The sequence below is a fragment of the Fusarium mangiferae genome, assembly GCF_900044065.1.
Source record: "Fusarium mangiferae strain MRC7560 genome assembly, contig: FMAN_scaffold012, whole genome shotgun sequence".
Lineage (NCBI taxonomy): Eukaryota > Fungi > Ascomycota > Sordariomycetes > Hypocreales > Nectriaceae > Fusarium > Fusarium mangiferae.
The window spans coordinates 1,087,305-1,101,651 of record NW_024573932.1 but is presented as its reverse complement, the minus strand read 5'-3'; the positions used below and the strand labels follow the sequence as shown (position 1 = coordinate 1,101,651).

Below are 14,347 nucleotides of genomic sequence, written 5' to 3'. Positions count from 1 at the left end.
CTTGCGGGTCTCTTGAATCATCACCCCTGACTACGATGCCCACTACCATGATGCTCACCTAGAACCCGACTCTGGTGCCATCACCAATACTTGGTACTCCCGCCTCCTTTCCCTCCAGGCATTAATAAACAAATTTCCCTATATACTAGCGGGCGCAATGTGCGTTTAAAGATTCGATGATTCACTGAATTCTGCAATTCGCATTACTTGCCTATATAGAGAGGAAGAAACAACAAATTCCTTGGGAAAACGCGATATTATTGCAGGCTAAAGAACAGGAGGAATTTTGCGGCATGGTGGATGAAATCTGCCACCAGATGCATAGCATGCTCGCCAAGAGACTGGGTCTCCGTCGCAAGATTGACAAGAGTCCCTTGGGTAAGTCCGAATACAGTCCATCTACTTCGTTGCTCTAACATATGAAGCAGTTGAATTTAAGGGTGCATGAGTAGTGATAGGCCTCCTTGATCCTTTATCTTCTTTGATCTACCTCTTCTCGGACCTTCTTCTTCATTTTATATCCCCTTGGGCTTATTCTCTTGGAATCATCTTGATCCTCACCACAAAGTGGATACTATGGGTTGTTGTAATACACTAGTATTTAATAGATTCTCTGGAGAGATTATTGAAGTCGCAGGAGGATCCATCTGATGCTGCTAAAAAGAGGTGACAACGCGGAAGAGAGCGATGGGGATAAGAGAATCCGTAAAACTACCGCGCTCTAGAAGAAGGCTAAGAAGCTAGGGGCTGGATGCAAACCGGGCTTTATTGCTTTTACCTCGACGCTTACTATATTAGACGAGAGACATGTTAGTCTTCGTTGGAGATGAATCTGTTCAGATGCAATGGGTTGGATTCACTGTTATTGCAGATATTGCCAAGCGGCCCAGAGTAGAAATCAGCTAGGTTTAGTTAATGACACTTAGATATATGGCTCATTGATAACTTTATATCAAGTGCAAGATTTGACATAGGCATAAAGAATTCTTAGAATAGATCATTTGGTCATAGGTTTTGAGTCAGTAGCCCTAAGCATCTTGATATCTGAACTTCACAAAGCCCGAAGCATCCATAGAAATTCTTGTCATAAGCTTCAGTCTCCAGAAGCTTTTTAACGTGAGTATTCCATGATGAAGGCGTTGGTCCATATGTTCATCCACCCCTCAGAAGCTTGACACCTTCTGAAATTGAATCAGAGTACTACAATAAGCCAACCTAAAATTGCTAATGAGACTTACCACGTTTATACAAGCTTTCTTCTTTTCGCTTGAATAAAGGGTCCTGTGTTTTCTTGCCTGCCCTTGCCACCTCACATCTCCTTAGCTCATTGCTGCACGTGAGGCTGAAAGGCCTCGCTTGAGGGCGCCATGTTGTAACTAATGGACTGCTTGTCCTGTGAAATAACGGTATGCAATGTTCGACGGGGACATACCGTGCTTGGTTCGTCTCAAAGTTTGTGCTTCAACCTTAATACATACTTAGAAAATATAAGGTTTTCTTCGTAAGAACAAATGTGAGTGTTAAAGGTACTGATATCGATCTGGGCGACACATTTTTGTATCTCACTTCATGTCACTTATTAATAGAGATCAAATGAAGAAAGTAATAAATTCAAGGATATCAGCTAGTTATTTTTCTCATCTCATAATCATAGTCTACCGACAGCAGAACTTCCAAGTTCGGTAACTCAACCAACATGTTCCTCATCAATTGATATTCTTACAAGATTCTATTCTTTAGACATCATTCTTCTCGGTGTGAGAAACCTCGCCCTGCTCGTGGCCCTCGTTGAACATCTTGCCACCAGCTCCAGCAATGCTGTTGCGGTGCTGCCAGGTGTCATGGGGCTTCCAGCCAAGGGACTTTCGGGCAACGCTGACCTCGTCGTAGAGCTGGTCAACCTCCTCGAGGGTCAGACCCTTGGTCTCGTAGATGAAGAAGTAGACGAAGGCGATGCACAGGAAACAGCAGCCGAACCAGATGAAGAAGATCTTGGACTGGAGGTTGGCCTTGCCGGAACCGTAGTCGACGAGGTAGGGGGTGGAGTAGGCGATGGCCCAGTTGAAGAGCCAGTTGGTGGCAGTGGTCATACTGAGGGACTTGGCACGGGTCTGGAGAGGGAAGATCTCGCCAGTGACGACCCAGGCAAGGGGACCCCAGGTTGAGGCGAAGAAGAAGATGTAGATACAGACGAAAGAGACAGCAGCCTTCTGGCCAGCCAAGCTCTTGACGAAGATGACTCCATTGCTGTCTTGGCCGGTGGAGAAGGTACCGGACATGGCAACGATGAACTGAGACACACACATGCCGACGGCACCCCAGAGGAGAAGAGGACGACGACCCCACTTGTCAATGGCGTACATTCCAGGGATAGTGGAAGCGACGTTGATGGCTGATGTAATCATGGAAATAATGAAACCGCTGGAAATACCGGAGTTCTCGAAGTACTTGGTACCATAGTAGAACTAGAGCATGTTAGTTATGTCTCATAACCACGAGATAGTGAAACAGGAACTTACGATGAAGTTGATACCAGTGAGCTGCTGAAGAGCCTGGAGAGCACAACCGGTGAACTGGCGCTTGAGAATAGGAGGCTTGAAGCAGTCAAGGTACGAAGATGTTCCGAGGCTCATCTCATGGTCGTGGTTCGCCTTGATCTCGCTGAGCTCAGCCTGAATAGCAGGGTGGTCAGGGCTTAGGCGGCGGATCTTGGAGAGAGCTTTAGAAGCATCATCGTGACGGTCTTTCTTGATGAGGAATCGAGGTGTTTCGGGGAGGATGAGCATGCCACCGAAGAGGACGAGAGAGTAGGCGAACTGAACGGCGATGGGGATACGGTATGACCCTGTGTCATTGCGCTTGCCTGTCGCGTTGTTTACGATTGCAGCGAGGAGGAGACCGATTGTAATGGCCCATTGGTATGCACCGACGATGGCACCTCGAATCCACTTTGGTGCTGTCTCAGACTGGTACAGGGGGACTTACAAAAAAGCGTGTTAGTTAACTAGACCGAAACTCTGAAGACGTCATGTGGTGGTGAGAGCTTGAACTTACTAATAGCGGAAATTTGACCGACACCAAAACCGGCGAAGAATCGACCAGCCAGGAACATGGGGATAGAAGTAGCAGCAGTTTGGAGAGCGACGCCGAGATTGAAGACCCAAGTGGCGATCATGAGACCGGGACGACGACCGATGTAGTCACTCATAAAGGGGGAGGAGAGGGCGCCGAAGAATGTGCCGGCTGAGAGGATGGAGACGATGCTGGACTCTTGGCCAGTTGTGATGTTGGGGTTGCCCTTGGCGTCTGTGTAGCCGGTGCTGAAGAGTCGCTGCCAGTAGGGCATGGCCAAGATACCAGAGATGGTACCTGTGTCATAACTGCGATTGTTAGCCTCATGATGAAGACTCTAGGTGAGGAGCAGTATGACTTACCCATAGAGAACACCACCAAAAGCGACAAACAAGCCGATGGCGATAGCAGGCCATGCCTTGCCAGCCTCATCGGGCTTGCTGAGGGATGCCCTTCGAATTGCGTTCATAATGAAGATCGACACTCAAGTAAGAGTGCGCAATAAGAACTAATAGTGTATAAACAAGTGCGATGTGTGTGTATGAGATGAAGAACAAAGCCCAAAAACCAAGGCGGGAGATTGTCTCTTTTAAACCCCAAACGAGCATCATAAATTTCTGCGTTGTTATACCTAGAGCCTGCATACCAAGAAACCCTCTTGCGTAACATGACCTCTCCCCCCTCCCCCAGAAGCTAAAGAGCTAAGCTAGATATCCCACGGCCTGTCCGAGCTAGTGGAGTGCGGAGCAGCCGCACCATCAACTTACGATGGTGTAGTTTAAAAACGACTAAGCTGGGGGTGAGGAGGTCATGCGCTTCATTGGTTCAGCAAAGATTTGGTGTGGTGGTGGTTTATTGTAATACTTCCCTCCCCCTCAACGAGTGTCGTCACTGGCGAGGGCACATAACGCCTTCGCCGTGGAGAGCGGCTTGTACTAAAACGACGGGTAGATGGTGGCGTTTTTATCTATTCTATATGATGATATAGCTATGTCAGAAAATATAGTGTATTACAACTATGTAACACTATCTCGTCGTCCTGCGCTGCAGAACCCGTCAGAGCAAACAAGCTTCCCCAAACAAACTCCATCTTCCCCAGGTCTTTTTTCCTCGGCGCCCTCGTGCTTAACGGACTCATCTCCACATCCAGGTTTATTTGGAGTACATGCACTCTAATATCCCATGGCCTGGGGTTGTAAGTTAAAGAGTGGATACCTTTTTCCCCCGAGCCAAGAGCCGGGCCAGGCCGGCTCGGCGACGCAGATGCCGAAGAGCCTATTACCATTTTTGGTAAGTTTATTTAACTTGGTGAACGAGCTTAGTTGATGATACCCTTTTGCCACGACTAGGAACTAGAGATATCCAGCTAAAAGAGAGAGTAATTTTCAATAGTAAAGGTGTTACTTCGCTGATGGTGTTTGCAGCAATCTGTGAGAACGGTGTTAAAGCAGCTGACGCCCAATTTCGCTGGTGACGCTTTCGGAGCCGGCGGCTTCACGAGTAGCGCGCGCAAAGACCATCAATCACTTCGGCCCTATTGTGGAAGAGATCCTTTTCTTTTCATGAGGGCATTCAGGCCCAACACTTTTTTTTTCGCATCTACTGACTACCTTACTCTAATAATAACCCCAAACTCTAGCTCAGTTCAGCTCAGCTCACGTTTACGAGTTACCACAACGACACTGTCATATCATAAAAATCTGCATTGAATGTGGAAACATGTCTCATGCGTTATTGTGATTGCGGAATGGCGTCGCGCCTCGTTTAGAATGAGGCGCTTGGCGCTACAAGGCTGAAGATGTGTGTGTGTGTGTGTGTGGTGAGGCGGCAGAGCTGTAGCTTGCAGTGGCTGTTTCTGTGGTTGGAGAAGAGGATGGGAAACCCTTGTTCAGGCCCTAACCTTAACTTTATACTGGTGATTCAACAATATGCATGCAGAGAGTTGTTTGTTGTTACCGAGTACTATCATAGATTTGCAGCCTCGCAATATGCAATTGATAGTCCTTGGTTACACTGAACACGATCTCAAGTATGATACAGGTCTTGAGAATCTCAATTAAAGAATCACGATATATTGAGAATCAGTCCAAGTGTCAAAAGCGTATCTTTCAACGACTCGACTGATCAGCGGCTGATTCTTCAACACCAACTCAACAGTCCCGTTTCGACTAACAAAGCACTCGACTCCCACATCCCTCGATTCCCCCAGACCTTGGCTCTATGGGGCCATCAGCATCAGCATCGCTTAGCACCCAAAACCCCGCATATTGGGGCGAGACCAGCCTGTCAGTTGATGATCATGCCCATTTCCAAAACTCAATCCTCCACCCCAATAACACAACCCTGGTCACTAGCTTGTCGGACCGGTAATGCCACCTAGCGCCAAGTCTTGTTAGCAGAAGCACCGAGATCTGCACCGTTTCTCACGGATACCGGCATCACGATATGGAGACCTCGAGCTGCGAACAGGGATAACTCGACTCGTGCAATCCTTTCATTCTTTTTCGAATCGGCGGTATTATGGAGTCGATCACTATATGTCTCTCCATCCCCAACGTCCGTGGGTTCATGACAATCCCGCGGGGGAGGGGGATACCTCATCACCGTTGGACGAATACAATCAATATCCGTTTATCACTGCGACCTTGCTAACGTTAGTCTAGTCTCTTTTATCGGACCGTTGAATGCTTAACACCTCCCGCTATTGTTTGACTACAACCCCCAGGTTGTATGACTGCATCCTTCTCCATGGGCACCCCATATCGTCTCCAACATTTCTAGATTGGCTCTGCCTACTCCGTACTTTACTGATAACGCTGCCCTTCTGTGGTTGGGTATGCGGGGGTGGCCATGTCACCGTAGGATCTGGGGAACTTTCTCCGCTTACATGAAACAAATCCTTTATTGCAACTCACTGGCCTCGGGGAGCAAGAAAACACCAGACCTTCATATGGGGTGCCAAAATCAACCCAGTAAAAGATATTCTAAACTTAGTGAAGATATCCTAAATTTATGTAAAGTTACTTAAGTCTTTTTGTCATTTAAGATCAAGGTCGCGAGTTTTCTTTCCTCCCATTGAAATCTCTGACGCTTCAGATATTATCAGTCACTTTCAGATGTGCAACCAGCGAAACGGATAGAGTGAATTGAATCGCTTCGTCTCTGTATCGTCTATTTGACTAATCTATAATTACAACTCAAGGAAAGTTCCCATGACCTCTTCCGCTGACATACACAAGAATGATAGACTTAAGATCGATATACGCTTTCCTCCCGAGCGAGAGCTCTGTCACCCCGTGTATGTGTGTGGCGTCTGCTAGTCCTCTGGAATCGCGACCTCCATATCCTCGATTTTCCGCTCGTGCTAAACCATTTGGTCCATCTTCTCCCTTATCTGCTTTGCCAAGCTTTTAAGGTCTGTCACAAGTTGATCAAGCTCGTTGCATTGGGTGATCTTCAACGCCGCAAGCTGTTGCTGATTTCGAGAGCGTTGCCTAACAAGGCTGGATCGTTGTACTGCTGCCTCGTACAATGCTAGGGTCGTCTGTTCGTACGCAGCGAAGTCCAGCTCGCCGTTAGTATCCGACCTGTTCTCGCTACCACAGGATGTAGGGTCTGTATTTTGATCATTCATGTCGTCCAACTGGGGGGCTTCTGAGGCATGAGAACCTTGGCCATCGTCCTCATCAGCCGTCTCGTCAGAGGGCTCACTGCCTACAGGCGATCTATAGCCATCACCCTCATCAACAGTCTTAGAAGGCTCGCCACTCATAGGCGACTTGTCATGCTCGCCCTCATCAGGCTTTTCCTCAGGAGGCACGCCGCTCACAGGTGGTATATGGCCAGCCTTTTTCTGGGCGTGAGATTTGCCGCAAGTGGCATGAATGAATTTCGGGACTGTGAGATATTTTTGTGGCTGATTGGACTCTGCAACTTTAGCAAAGGCGACCAAACCGGTAGTGTCCCTCTGTGCCATGATGCGTGTTGCGTCGGGCCCAGGGTCTGAACCATCCGGGCCAACAATGGTATAAAAGAAAGGTACCATGCACTCGAAAAGGTACTTCTGTATGCGAATATGAGCAAGGGAGCTTGTTAGGCCTGCATCTCCAAGAGGCACCATTCGCTCGGTAACGAATTCTCTCAAATCATGGTCTGTAATGCGTTCAGATCGCAGGCCTTTGCGGATCAATGCTCGGATGTTGTCATCATTGTCCTCACTACGGATAGTACCGTGGTAGACGTAACGTGGTCTAGTGTCGGGAGCTTGACCGAAGAAGGCGGAGACTCTTGCTTCAGCGGCTTGCTCAGAGGCATTTGGTGCACTGACAAAAAACTCGGAGACCATTCTTTCTTGATCTTCAGTGCTGACGAGATTTGCTTTCAGTTGATGATAAACCATTCGTTTGTGATTTTGCATTGCGCTCGTGATCGTTGGAGGCGACGAGGTAGGGAATGAATGTGAGACCGTGTCAAGAGTTGTTTGTGTGTCTTTTTGGGATGCAGCTGCAGCACTCTTGCTGCTCTCTCCTTGCTGCTCGCCATTGTCTCTCTCATTCCTGTTGGCCATATTTGCTGATGTAAGGGATACAGGGTGTAACGAATGTTGTGGATGTGTATGAAGATGAATGGAGACATTTGGTTGTTGGATGGACTGACATATGGCCCAACTGGTCGAGGGCACTTACCTGTATCTTGAGGCTATGGATGTCGGGACCTTCCATGATCTCGCATGAGAACAGATTTAGGCAATTTAGGTAAATTGGCAGGCATGAGTCTAGGATACCTCTTCCAATATCAAGATCTGTTGTTTCCTTGTTCCCAAGGCCTGCAGAGTTTCCACTCACCTCATGGACTGAGCCTGCCGAATATCAATTATGTTTCCAGTTACTACTTCCTTTAGGTGTGAACCACGACGCGAGACAGCCTTTGCTAGGCTTGTTCTCAACCTCCAAGTTTAGGGTGGTACTGGAAGTTCCTTACTTTCTAAGGGTTCAGCCTTTTGGAGCAAGCGTAAGATATCCTAAACTTATACCAAACTTGTACTAAGATACTGACCTAAGTCTTTTTTTTTCTTTTTCTTTTTTACAGGAACAACTACATAACGCCATTTAAGGGCTGAAATTAAACTCAGGTCCTAAAAAAAAAAAAAAAAAACAAGCAATGAGGTAGATTTTCATAACTTCAGGGCAGTTGGATGCTTCTATATCGGCATATCTGATATTAGTCTGTTTTCTTCCACCCTATACCTGGCGGGATTCATGGCCCAGGCGAAAAACTCCCGGTGAGTCCCGCCCTGTATTAGCACTCCCGCACCCCCAGCACCCACTGTAAACCACTGGAGCACTGAGACATCCTTATTTCCCATCAACACGTGTCAAACAACCCGAGATATCTTCATCTTCAACCTCGTCTCATCCTCCTTCCACCCACAGTCGCTCATTTCTGCCCCAACCGCCAAAATGTCCTCTTCCCCTGAAAAAGAAAGTCCCCCAGCGCCCTCAATGATCAGAGGCGCTTCCCTGCTCATAATTCTCCAACTCGCCTCCCGCCTCATAACTTTCATCGCCAACCAGCTCCTCCTGCGGTATCTCACAGCCCCACTACTAGGTCTGTCAACTCAACTCGAGGTTTACTACCTCTCAGTTCTCTTCTTTGCTCGCGAAAGTCTTCGTGTTGCTATCCAACGCCGAGACTCGGGATCGCAGGCCAAAGAGGAGAGTCAAGCTGTGGTGAATCTAGGATATCTCGCCATTGGACTGGGAAGTTTTGTCAGTCTTGGGTTGGGGTGGATGTATCTTGCGTATGCGAATGATATCACGCTTGCTACGCCGTATTTGGTTGAGTCGCTGTATCTCTATGGGTTTGCGGCTATGGTTGAGTTGTTGTCAGAGCCGTGCTTTGTTCTCATGCAGACAAGGCTGCAGTTTGGGACCCGAGCTGCTGCTGAGTCGATTGCTACATTTTTGAGATGTATAGTTGTTTTTGGTTCTGCTGTCTGGGCGTCCAAGCACAATGATATCGGGGTGCTGCCTTTCGCGCTTGGACAGATCACGTATGGTGTCTCACTACTCCTTGTCTACTTGGTCTCAGGATATCGCCTTGCCTCATCAATCGGCTTCTCACTTCTCCCCAAAACAATCACCTCAAAGGACAATCGCTTCTGGGCCTCCATGTTTGATCGGTCAACCATCGGTCTCGCAGGGAGCATGATGGCCCAGAGCGTGGTCAAGCACCTCCTCACCCAGGGCGACACATTCCTCATCTCCTTTCTCGCATCCGCCAGCGTCCAAGGCGCATACGCTCTCGCAAACAACTACGGAAGTCTCCTTGCTCGTCTTCTCTTCCAGCCTGTTGAAGAGAGTAGCCGAAGTTACTTCTCTCGCTTGCTGTCATCTGTAACACCTGTCAAACAGGGCGGCAAGCCAGTTAAGGAAGTGTCAGAAGCGAAACAAAACCTACAAACTCTCCTTCGCCTATACATCCTTTTGACTTCAATCATCATCAGTCTTGGCCCTTTTGCTGCTCCGCCTCTTCTGGCTATTGTGGCAGGCAAGCAATGGGCTGGCTCAGGGGCAGGTGATGTGCTTGCAGCGTACTGTTTCTACATTCCCTTCATGGGTCTTAACGGTCTCACAGAATCATTCGTGGCGTCAGTCGCTACTGAAGCCGAAGTCCATATCCAGTCTGTCTGGATGGGTGCATTCTCTGTCATTTTCGCTGCTTCAGCCTTCCTCTTCATGAGAATCTACCCTCTCGGTGCTATTGGCCTTGTACTAGCCAACATCATCAACATGGGGTGTCGCATCATCTGGAGCGGAGCATTCATCAAGCGCTTCTTCAAAAGACACGGAACCGACTTCAAGATCAAATCACTTATTCCCGAGAGCACACTCGGCGTCTCAATCGCTACAGCTATCCTCCTCAAGCAACTAAAAGTCGTAGACAACGCAGATCAACCGATCAAATCTCTCGTCAAGATCGCTGGCTCCGCTATCCCATTATTGCTTCTAATGTACGTCTACAAAATTCCAAGAGCAAACTTTTTGAAAACAACATCTAATCATCGCAGCCTGGTCCTCGAGCGCCATTTTATCCTTGAGTGTCTAAACTCGGTCCGCGGTCGCAAAGCCGCAAAACAATAGTGCTCCACATAATAGTTGTAATTCTCTTAATCAAATGTGATCTTGGTCGACTTGGCGTTCATGTCGACATCCTTGAAGAAAGCGCCGTACATGTCGTGAGCCTTCTTCTTAACGGTGGTGCCGAACTTGAGGAGATCTTCAGGTACGGGCTGGTTGGCACCTCGGAGAATGTTGACGAGCCTAAGAGTGTAAGTATGTATTCATTTACGGGTGTATCAGGTACTTACGAGCCGGAGTGCGACTTATCCTCAACAGTAAAGAAGGTGATGGCCTCACCAGTCTTGCCGGCACGGCCAGTTCGGCCAATGCGGTGGACGTAATCTTCAATGGTCAAGGGGAACTAGAAAAATTAGCAAATGCTGGGTGGCGATTTGGGTTGAACATACTGTAACGTTGATAACGAGCTTAACCTCGGGGATATCAAGACCACGAGCAGCGACATCAGTGGCAACAAGAACAGGAGTGGCTCCAGACTTGAAAGCCTCAAGACTCCTTGTTCGCTGCTCCTGTCGCAGATCACCGTGAATACCACCAACACGAATACCCTTGCGGGCCAAGGTATTCTCCACACGTGTAGCCTCCTTCTTGTACAGACAGAAGACCAGAATACGGTCGTTCTTCTGCTTGCCCTGTTGGTGCTCCTTCAGAAGCTGAAACAGGCGGAATTCCTTCTCTCTGGGCTCAAGAACCTCAACTCGCTGTGTAATTCTTGAGTTGGCTTGCAGCTCAACGGATCCATCGGCTGTCTCCTTACCGCCAGATCCAATGGCGATCTTGACGGGGCTGACCATGAAGGAAGAGGCGAGGGACTGGACAGATTGAGGCCACGTAGCTGTAAACATGAGTGTCTGGCGCTTCTCGCGGGGTTGGCAGGCGCCCAGGATCTGCTTGATATCCTCCTCAAAACCCTTGTCAAGCATACGATCAGCCTCGTCGAGAACGGCGAAAGTAACTTGGCTCAGATCAACGGTTCCATCAGACATGAAGTCCTTAAGACGACCGGGGGTAGCGACAATAATGTCAGCACCACATCGAAGAAGGTTTCGCTGATCGTCCTTGGAAGCACCACCGTACAGACACACACACTTGAGCTTGTTCAGCGCGGCCACGGAAGCCATCTGCTCATAGGTCTGCATGGCGAGTTCTCGTGTAGGCGAAACAATAACGGCTTTGGTGCCCTTGTACTTGATTTCAGAAACAGCCTCAACGCAGGGAAGAGCGAAAGCCATGGTCTTTCCGGATCCTGTCTCAGCAACACCGATGACATCGCGGCGAGAGAGAGTGAAGGGCCATGAAGCGGACTGGATAGGTGTAGGGGCCTTGTAGTTGGCGAATGGCGAGGGCTTCTTCTCGAGGAGGTTTGTGGCAGGGAGTTGGTGGAATTCCAAAACAGGGCGAAGAGTGACGGTCTCGGTCTTGGGGTCGGTGATGGTGATCTGGTTCTTGGAAAGGAATTCGTCAATCTGGGCTTGAGGAACGTTGGAGAGGCTTGCGGTCTGGACGTAAGCAGCATCTGAGGATCCGTCGTCAGAAGATTCATAAGAGACCTTGGCTTTCTTCTCCTTCTTAGACTTCTTCTCCTTGGGGGCCTCCTTCGTGGCTTCGGTAGTCTCAGCAGACTCCTCGGCGGCCTTGGCCTTCTTCGCCTTCTTCTTTTCCTTCTTAGCCTTCTTGCGCTCGGCACGCTCAGCCTCAGAATCGCCAGTCTTTTCAGCAGGAGTCTCCTGCTCTTCAGTCTTGCGCTTCTTGTCCTTCTTCTTATCCTTGCGCTCCTTCTTCAAACGAGCCTTCTCGTCGTCGGTGACCTTGGTCTTCTTGGAAGGTCGGTCGACGACGGCATCCTCGCTATCAGCGAGGAGATGCTTTGTAGCAGCCATTGTGAAAGATTATATGTGGTATTCGACCGAAGGGAAGGTTGTACGAATGGCGGTCGAGGGTATCGCAGAATGGCTGGGAACAAATTGCGACGTAAAAATGGGTGGGATGTTTTACAGAGCGAGCGCAAAAAATCTCTTATCGATAAGACAAAAACCGTTCGCCTCCCAGTTTAGACCCACATTCCGCTGTCCCCGGATAAAAGTAAAAGGTACGTACCCAAATTCCTTTCTTAGAGGACCCTGGATTGAACCATTCTATGAGGTGCTTCCAAGTCACTTCACAATCACTACTTTATGCCTTAACAGCATTTCGTGTTGTGACGTTGAACTAACTCTTGTACGATGCAATGCTTCGCTCTGTAGACACAAAGCCATGTCCACAGTTCAAGCAGTCGGCGACACGTGTGCCCTGTTGTGTCTTCGCTTTTCAACCCTTCAGGTTTAGACGACATACAACATTTCCAGTCTCATATGCGTAACGATCGTGTATGCTCCCTTTCAAGTCGGTACCCGAATGATACAGGTGTCATACCTACAGTGCTGTCACAAGACCTATCAAAATGCAAGTTGCCGTTCGGTTCTGTCAAGCTGGGGATGGAGTTACCTCGATGCCTCATTTACCGGGTGATGTAACAGAGTCATGATTGGGTCATTTCTGATTTCCATTTGATCGCATTGGCTTATATGAGATTTCGCTTTGTTGTATTTAGTCCTAGGAAAGTCATGAAGCATCGCTTGTCCTCCTCTTTGCCAAAAGCCTCATAGTCTCTGTTGGACTGCTTCATGATCGCTTTGGGCGCCTGTTGTGAGAGCTTGACTAGCATGTCTGTCTCATTCTTTAGATGACTATTCGAGAGTCCCAAATAGTTGTTTGAATGAAGATGGTATACAAGTGTACGCCGGACCCCAGTCACAATGGGGGATGAACTGTGTTCCCTCTCTTCCAGCGACCCATGAGACTTCACCATGAATACTAGGAGTGAGCCGCTTTGTTCTCTCGAGGGCCGTTCTGATGTCTACGGAGTCGGCATTCGAGCCGCATTTTACGCACAATGGCTTGGTTCTCTTCTCATGGAATACCTCTCTGAGGAGAACCTCACAGATTTGCGGTTTATCAGTCTGTTTTCTTCAGCAGCCGCATCTATATCTCTCGTCATTGGAGTCGCTTACAACTCCCTTGAGTCACTCGACATATACTTCTTGCTTCTTCTAGCCATGGGTTTCTATATATTTCAGATGCCATTATGCATCTGGCGTATTCTCACGAGGTGTCAGGCTCACCTTGACCCGTTCCAACTCTCGAAGGAGAGCCATGGGCATTTCTATCATGTTATGAGTCTTACAGTACTCTCAGCTAACGTGTCTGTTGGAACATGGTACTTCACGACCTTTCTCCCTCAACTGGACCGTGATTGCCGTGGCCTGGTATTTCTATTTGGCAAGGTCAGCCTGGAAAGTCAGGGATATAGCATGACTGGCTCCATATTCTTCATCGGTTTTCTTGTCGGCATTGGCTGGTTTATCTTTTTGAACGCTTGTTGCACTATCACCAAGTCGAGTTCGCGACATAGGAGAGCGAGGTGAGATCGTTCCAAGCTACTCAATTTCAGGACTGAACATATTCAGGTCGAGAAATATCTGGCGATTCAGAATACTCCGCGCAACATCTGGCTTAATAGTATTTACACTTTTGGTTCTCTCGATCGAACTTCCTATACAGTGGAACCACATACAAGGCGTTTACGAATTTACTACAGTGGCACAATTACTGCCCTTTATGCTCACCATTGGAGTATTTCTTCGATCTTGGGCTGTTTATGCAAGCAGAGGCAACGATAGGTCGGGAGGGCGAAGGCGTCGCAGATCTCCTTCCACCTCGCCTTCACCAACATCTACATCTACATCGATCACGTCAAGTAGCAACTCTTCCCAAGTCATTGGCTATTATTACACGGACCCTACTTACCAAAATGATGAGGAAGACGCAGAGTACGACTACGATGGTTACTATGACTATTATAACAATTACAATAACTACGAATATTCAAATACGGCAGAGGAGGATCAAGCCCAGATTCAGTGGCCTCAGGGAGTTCATTTATCACGTTGGTAATAAATACAACTTTATCACCAAATCAAGGTGAAGCTCGGTGACCTCGGTGAACCCCGCCGCACAGACCCCTTGAGACCCCTTCCACCCCGCAACCGCAAGTAAACAAAACCATCAATTCCCAAACTCAACCCAGATACCTTCAT

At 48.3% G+C, this 14,347-nt stretch overlaps 5 protein-coding genes across 5 annotated transcripts; 2 read left to right on the top strand and 3 right to left on the bottom strand.

Moving 5' to 3' along the window:
• Positions 1–1,736: 1,736 nt before the first annotated feature.
• Positions 1,737–3,541, bottom strand: FMAN_08114 (putative RCO3-glucose transporter; the record flags this gene model as incomplete). The annotated part of the gene is made up of 4 exons (XM_041821549.1): positions 1,737–2,465; positions 2,520–2,980; positions 3,055–3,380; positions 3,435–3,541. 4 exons carry the CDS (start codon positions 3,539–3,541, stop codon positions 1,737–1,739), a joined length of 1,623 nt encoding a protein of 540 aa, XP_041687318.1.
• Positions 3,542–6,388: 2,847 nt separating this feature from the next.
• FMAN_08113 (uncharacterized protein) lies at positions 6,389–7,639 on the bottom strand (the record flags this gene model as incomplete). Its single annotated transcript, XM_041821548.1, has 2 exons — positions 6,389–6,436; positions 6,497–7,639. 2 exons carry the CDS (start codon positions 7,637–7,639, stop codon positions 6,389–6,391), a joined length of 1,191 nt encoding a protein of 396 aa, XP_041687317.1.
• A 934-nt stretch (positions 7,640–8,573) lies between these two features.
• Positions 8,574–10,214, top strand: FMAN_08112 (uncharacterized protein; the record flags this gene model as incomplete). The annotated part of the gene is made up of 1 exon (XM_041821547.1): positions 8,574–10,214. One exon carries the CDS (start codon positions 8,574–8,576, stop codon positions 10,212–10,214), a length of 1,641 nt encoding a protein of 546 aa, XP_041687316.1.
• Positions 10,215–10,240: 26 nt separating this feature from the next.
• Positions 10,241–12,091, bottom strand: FMAN_08111 (putative ATP dependent RNA helicase; the record flags this gene model as incomplete). The annotated part of the gene is made up of 3 exons (XM_041821546.1): positions 10,241–10,394; positions 10,442–10,554; positions 10,601–12,091. 3 exons carry the CDS (start codon positions 12,089–12,091, stop codon positions 10,241–10,243), a joined length of 1,758 nt encoding a protein of 585 aa, XP_041687315.1.
• Positions 12,092–13,057: 966 nt separating this feature from the next.
• Positions 13,058–14,204, top strand: FMAN_08110 (uncharacterized protein; the record flags this gene model as incomplete). The annotated part of the gene is made up of 2 exons (XM_041821544.1): positions 13,058–13,671; positions 13,718–14,204. 2 exons carry the CDS (start codon positions 13,058–13,060, stop codon positions 14,202–14,204), a joined length of 1,101 nt encoding a protein of 366 aa, XP_041687314.1.
• Between the last annotated feature and the right edge of the window lie 143 nt (positions 14,205–14,347).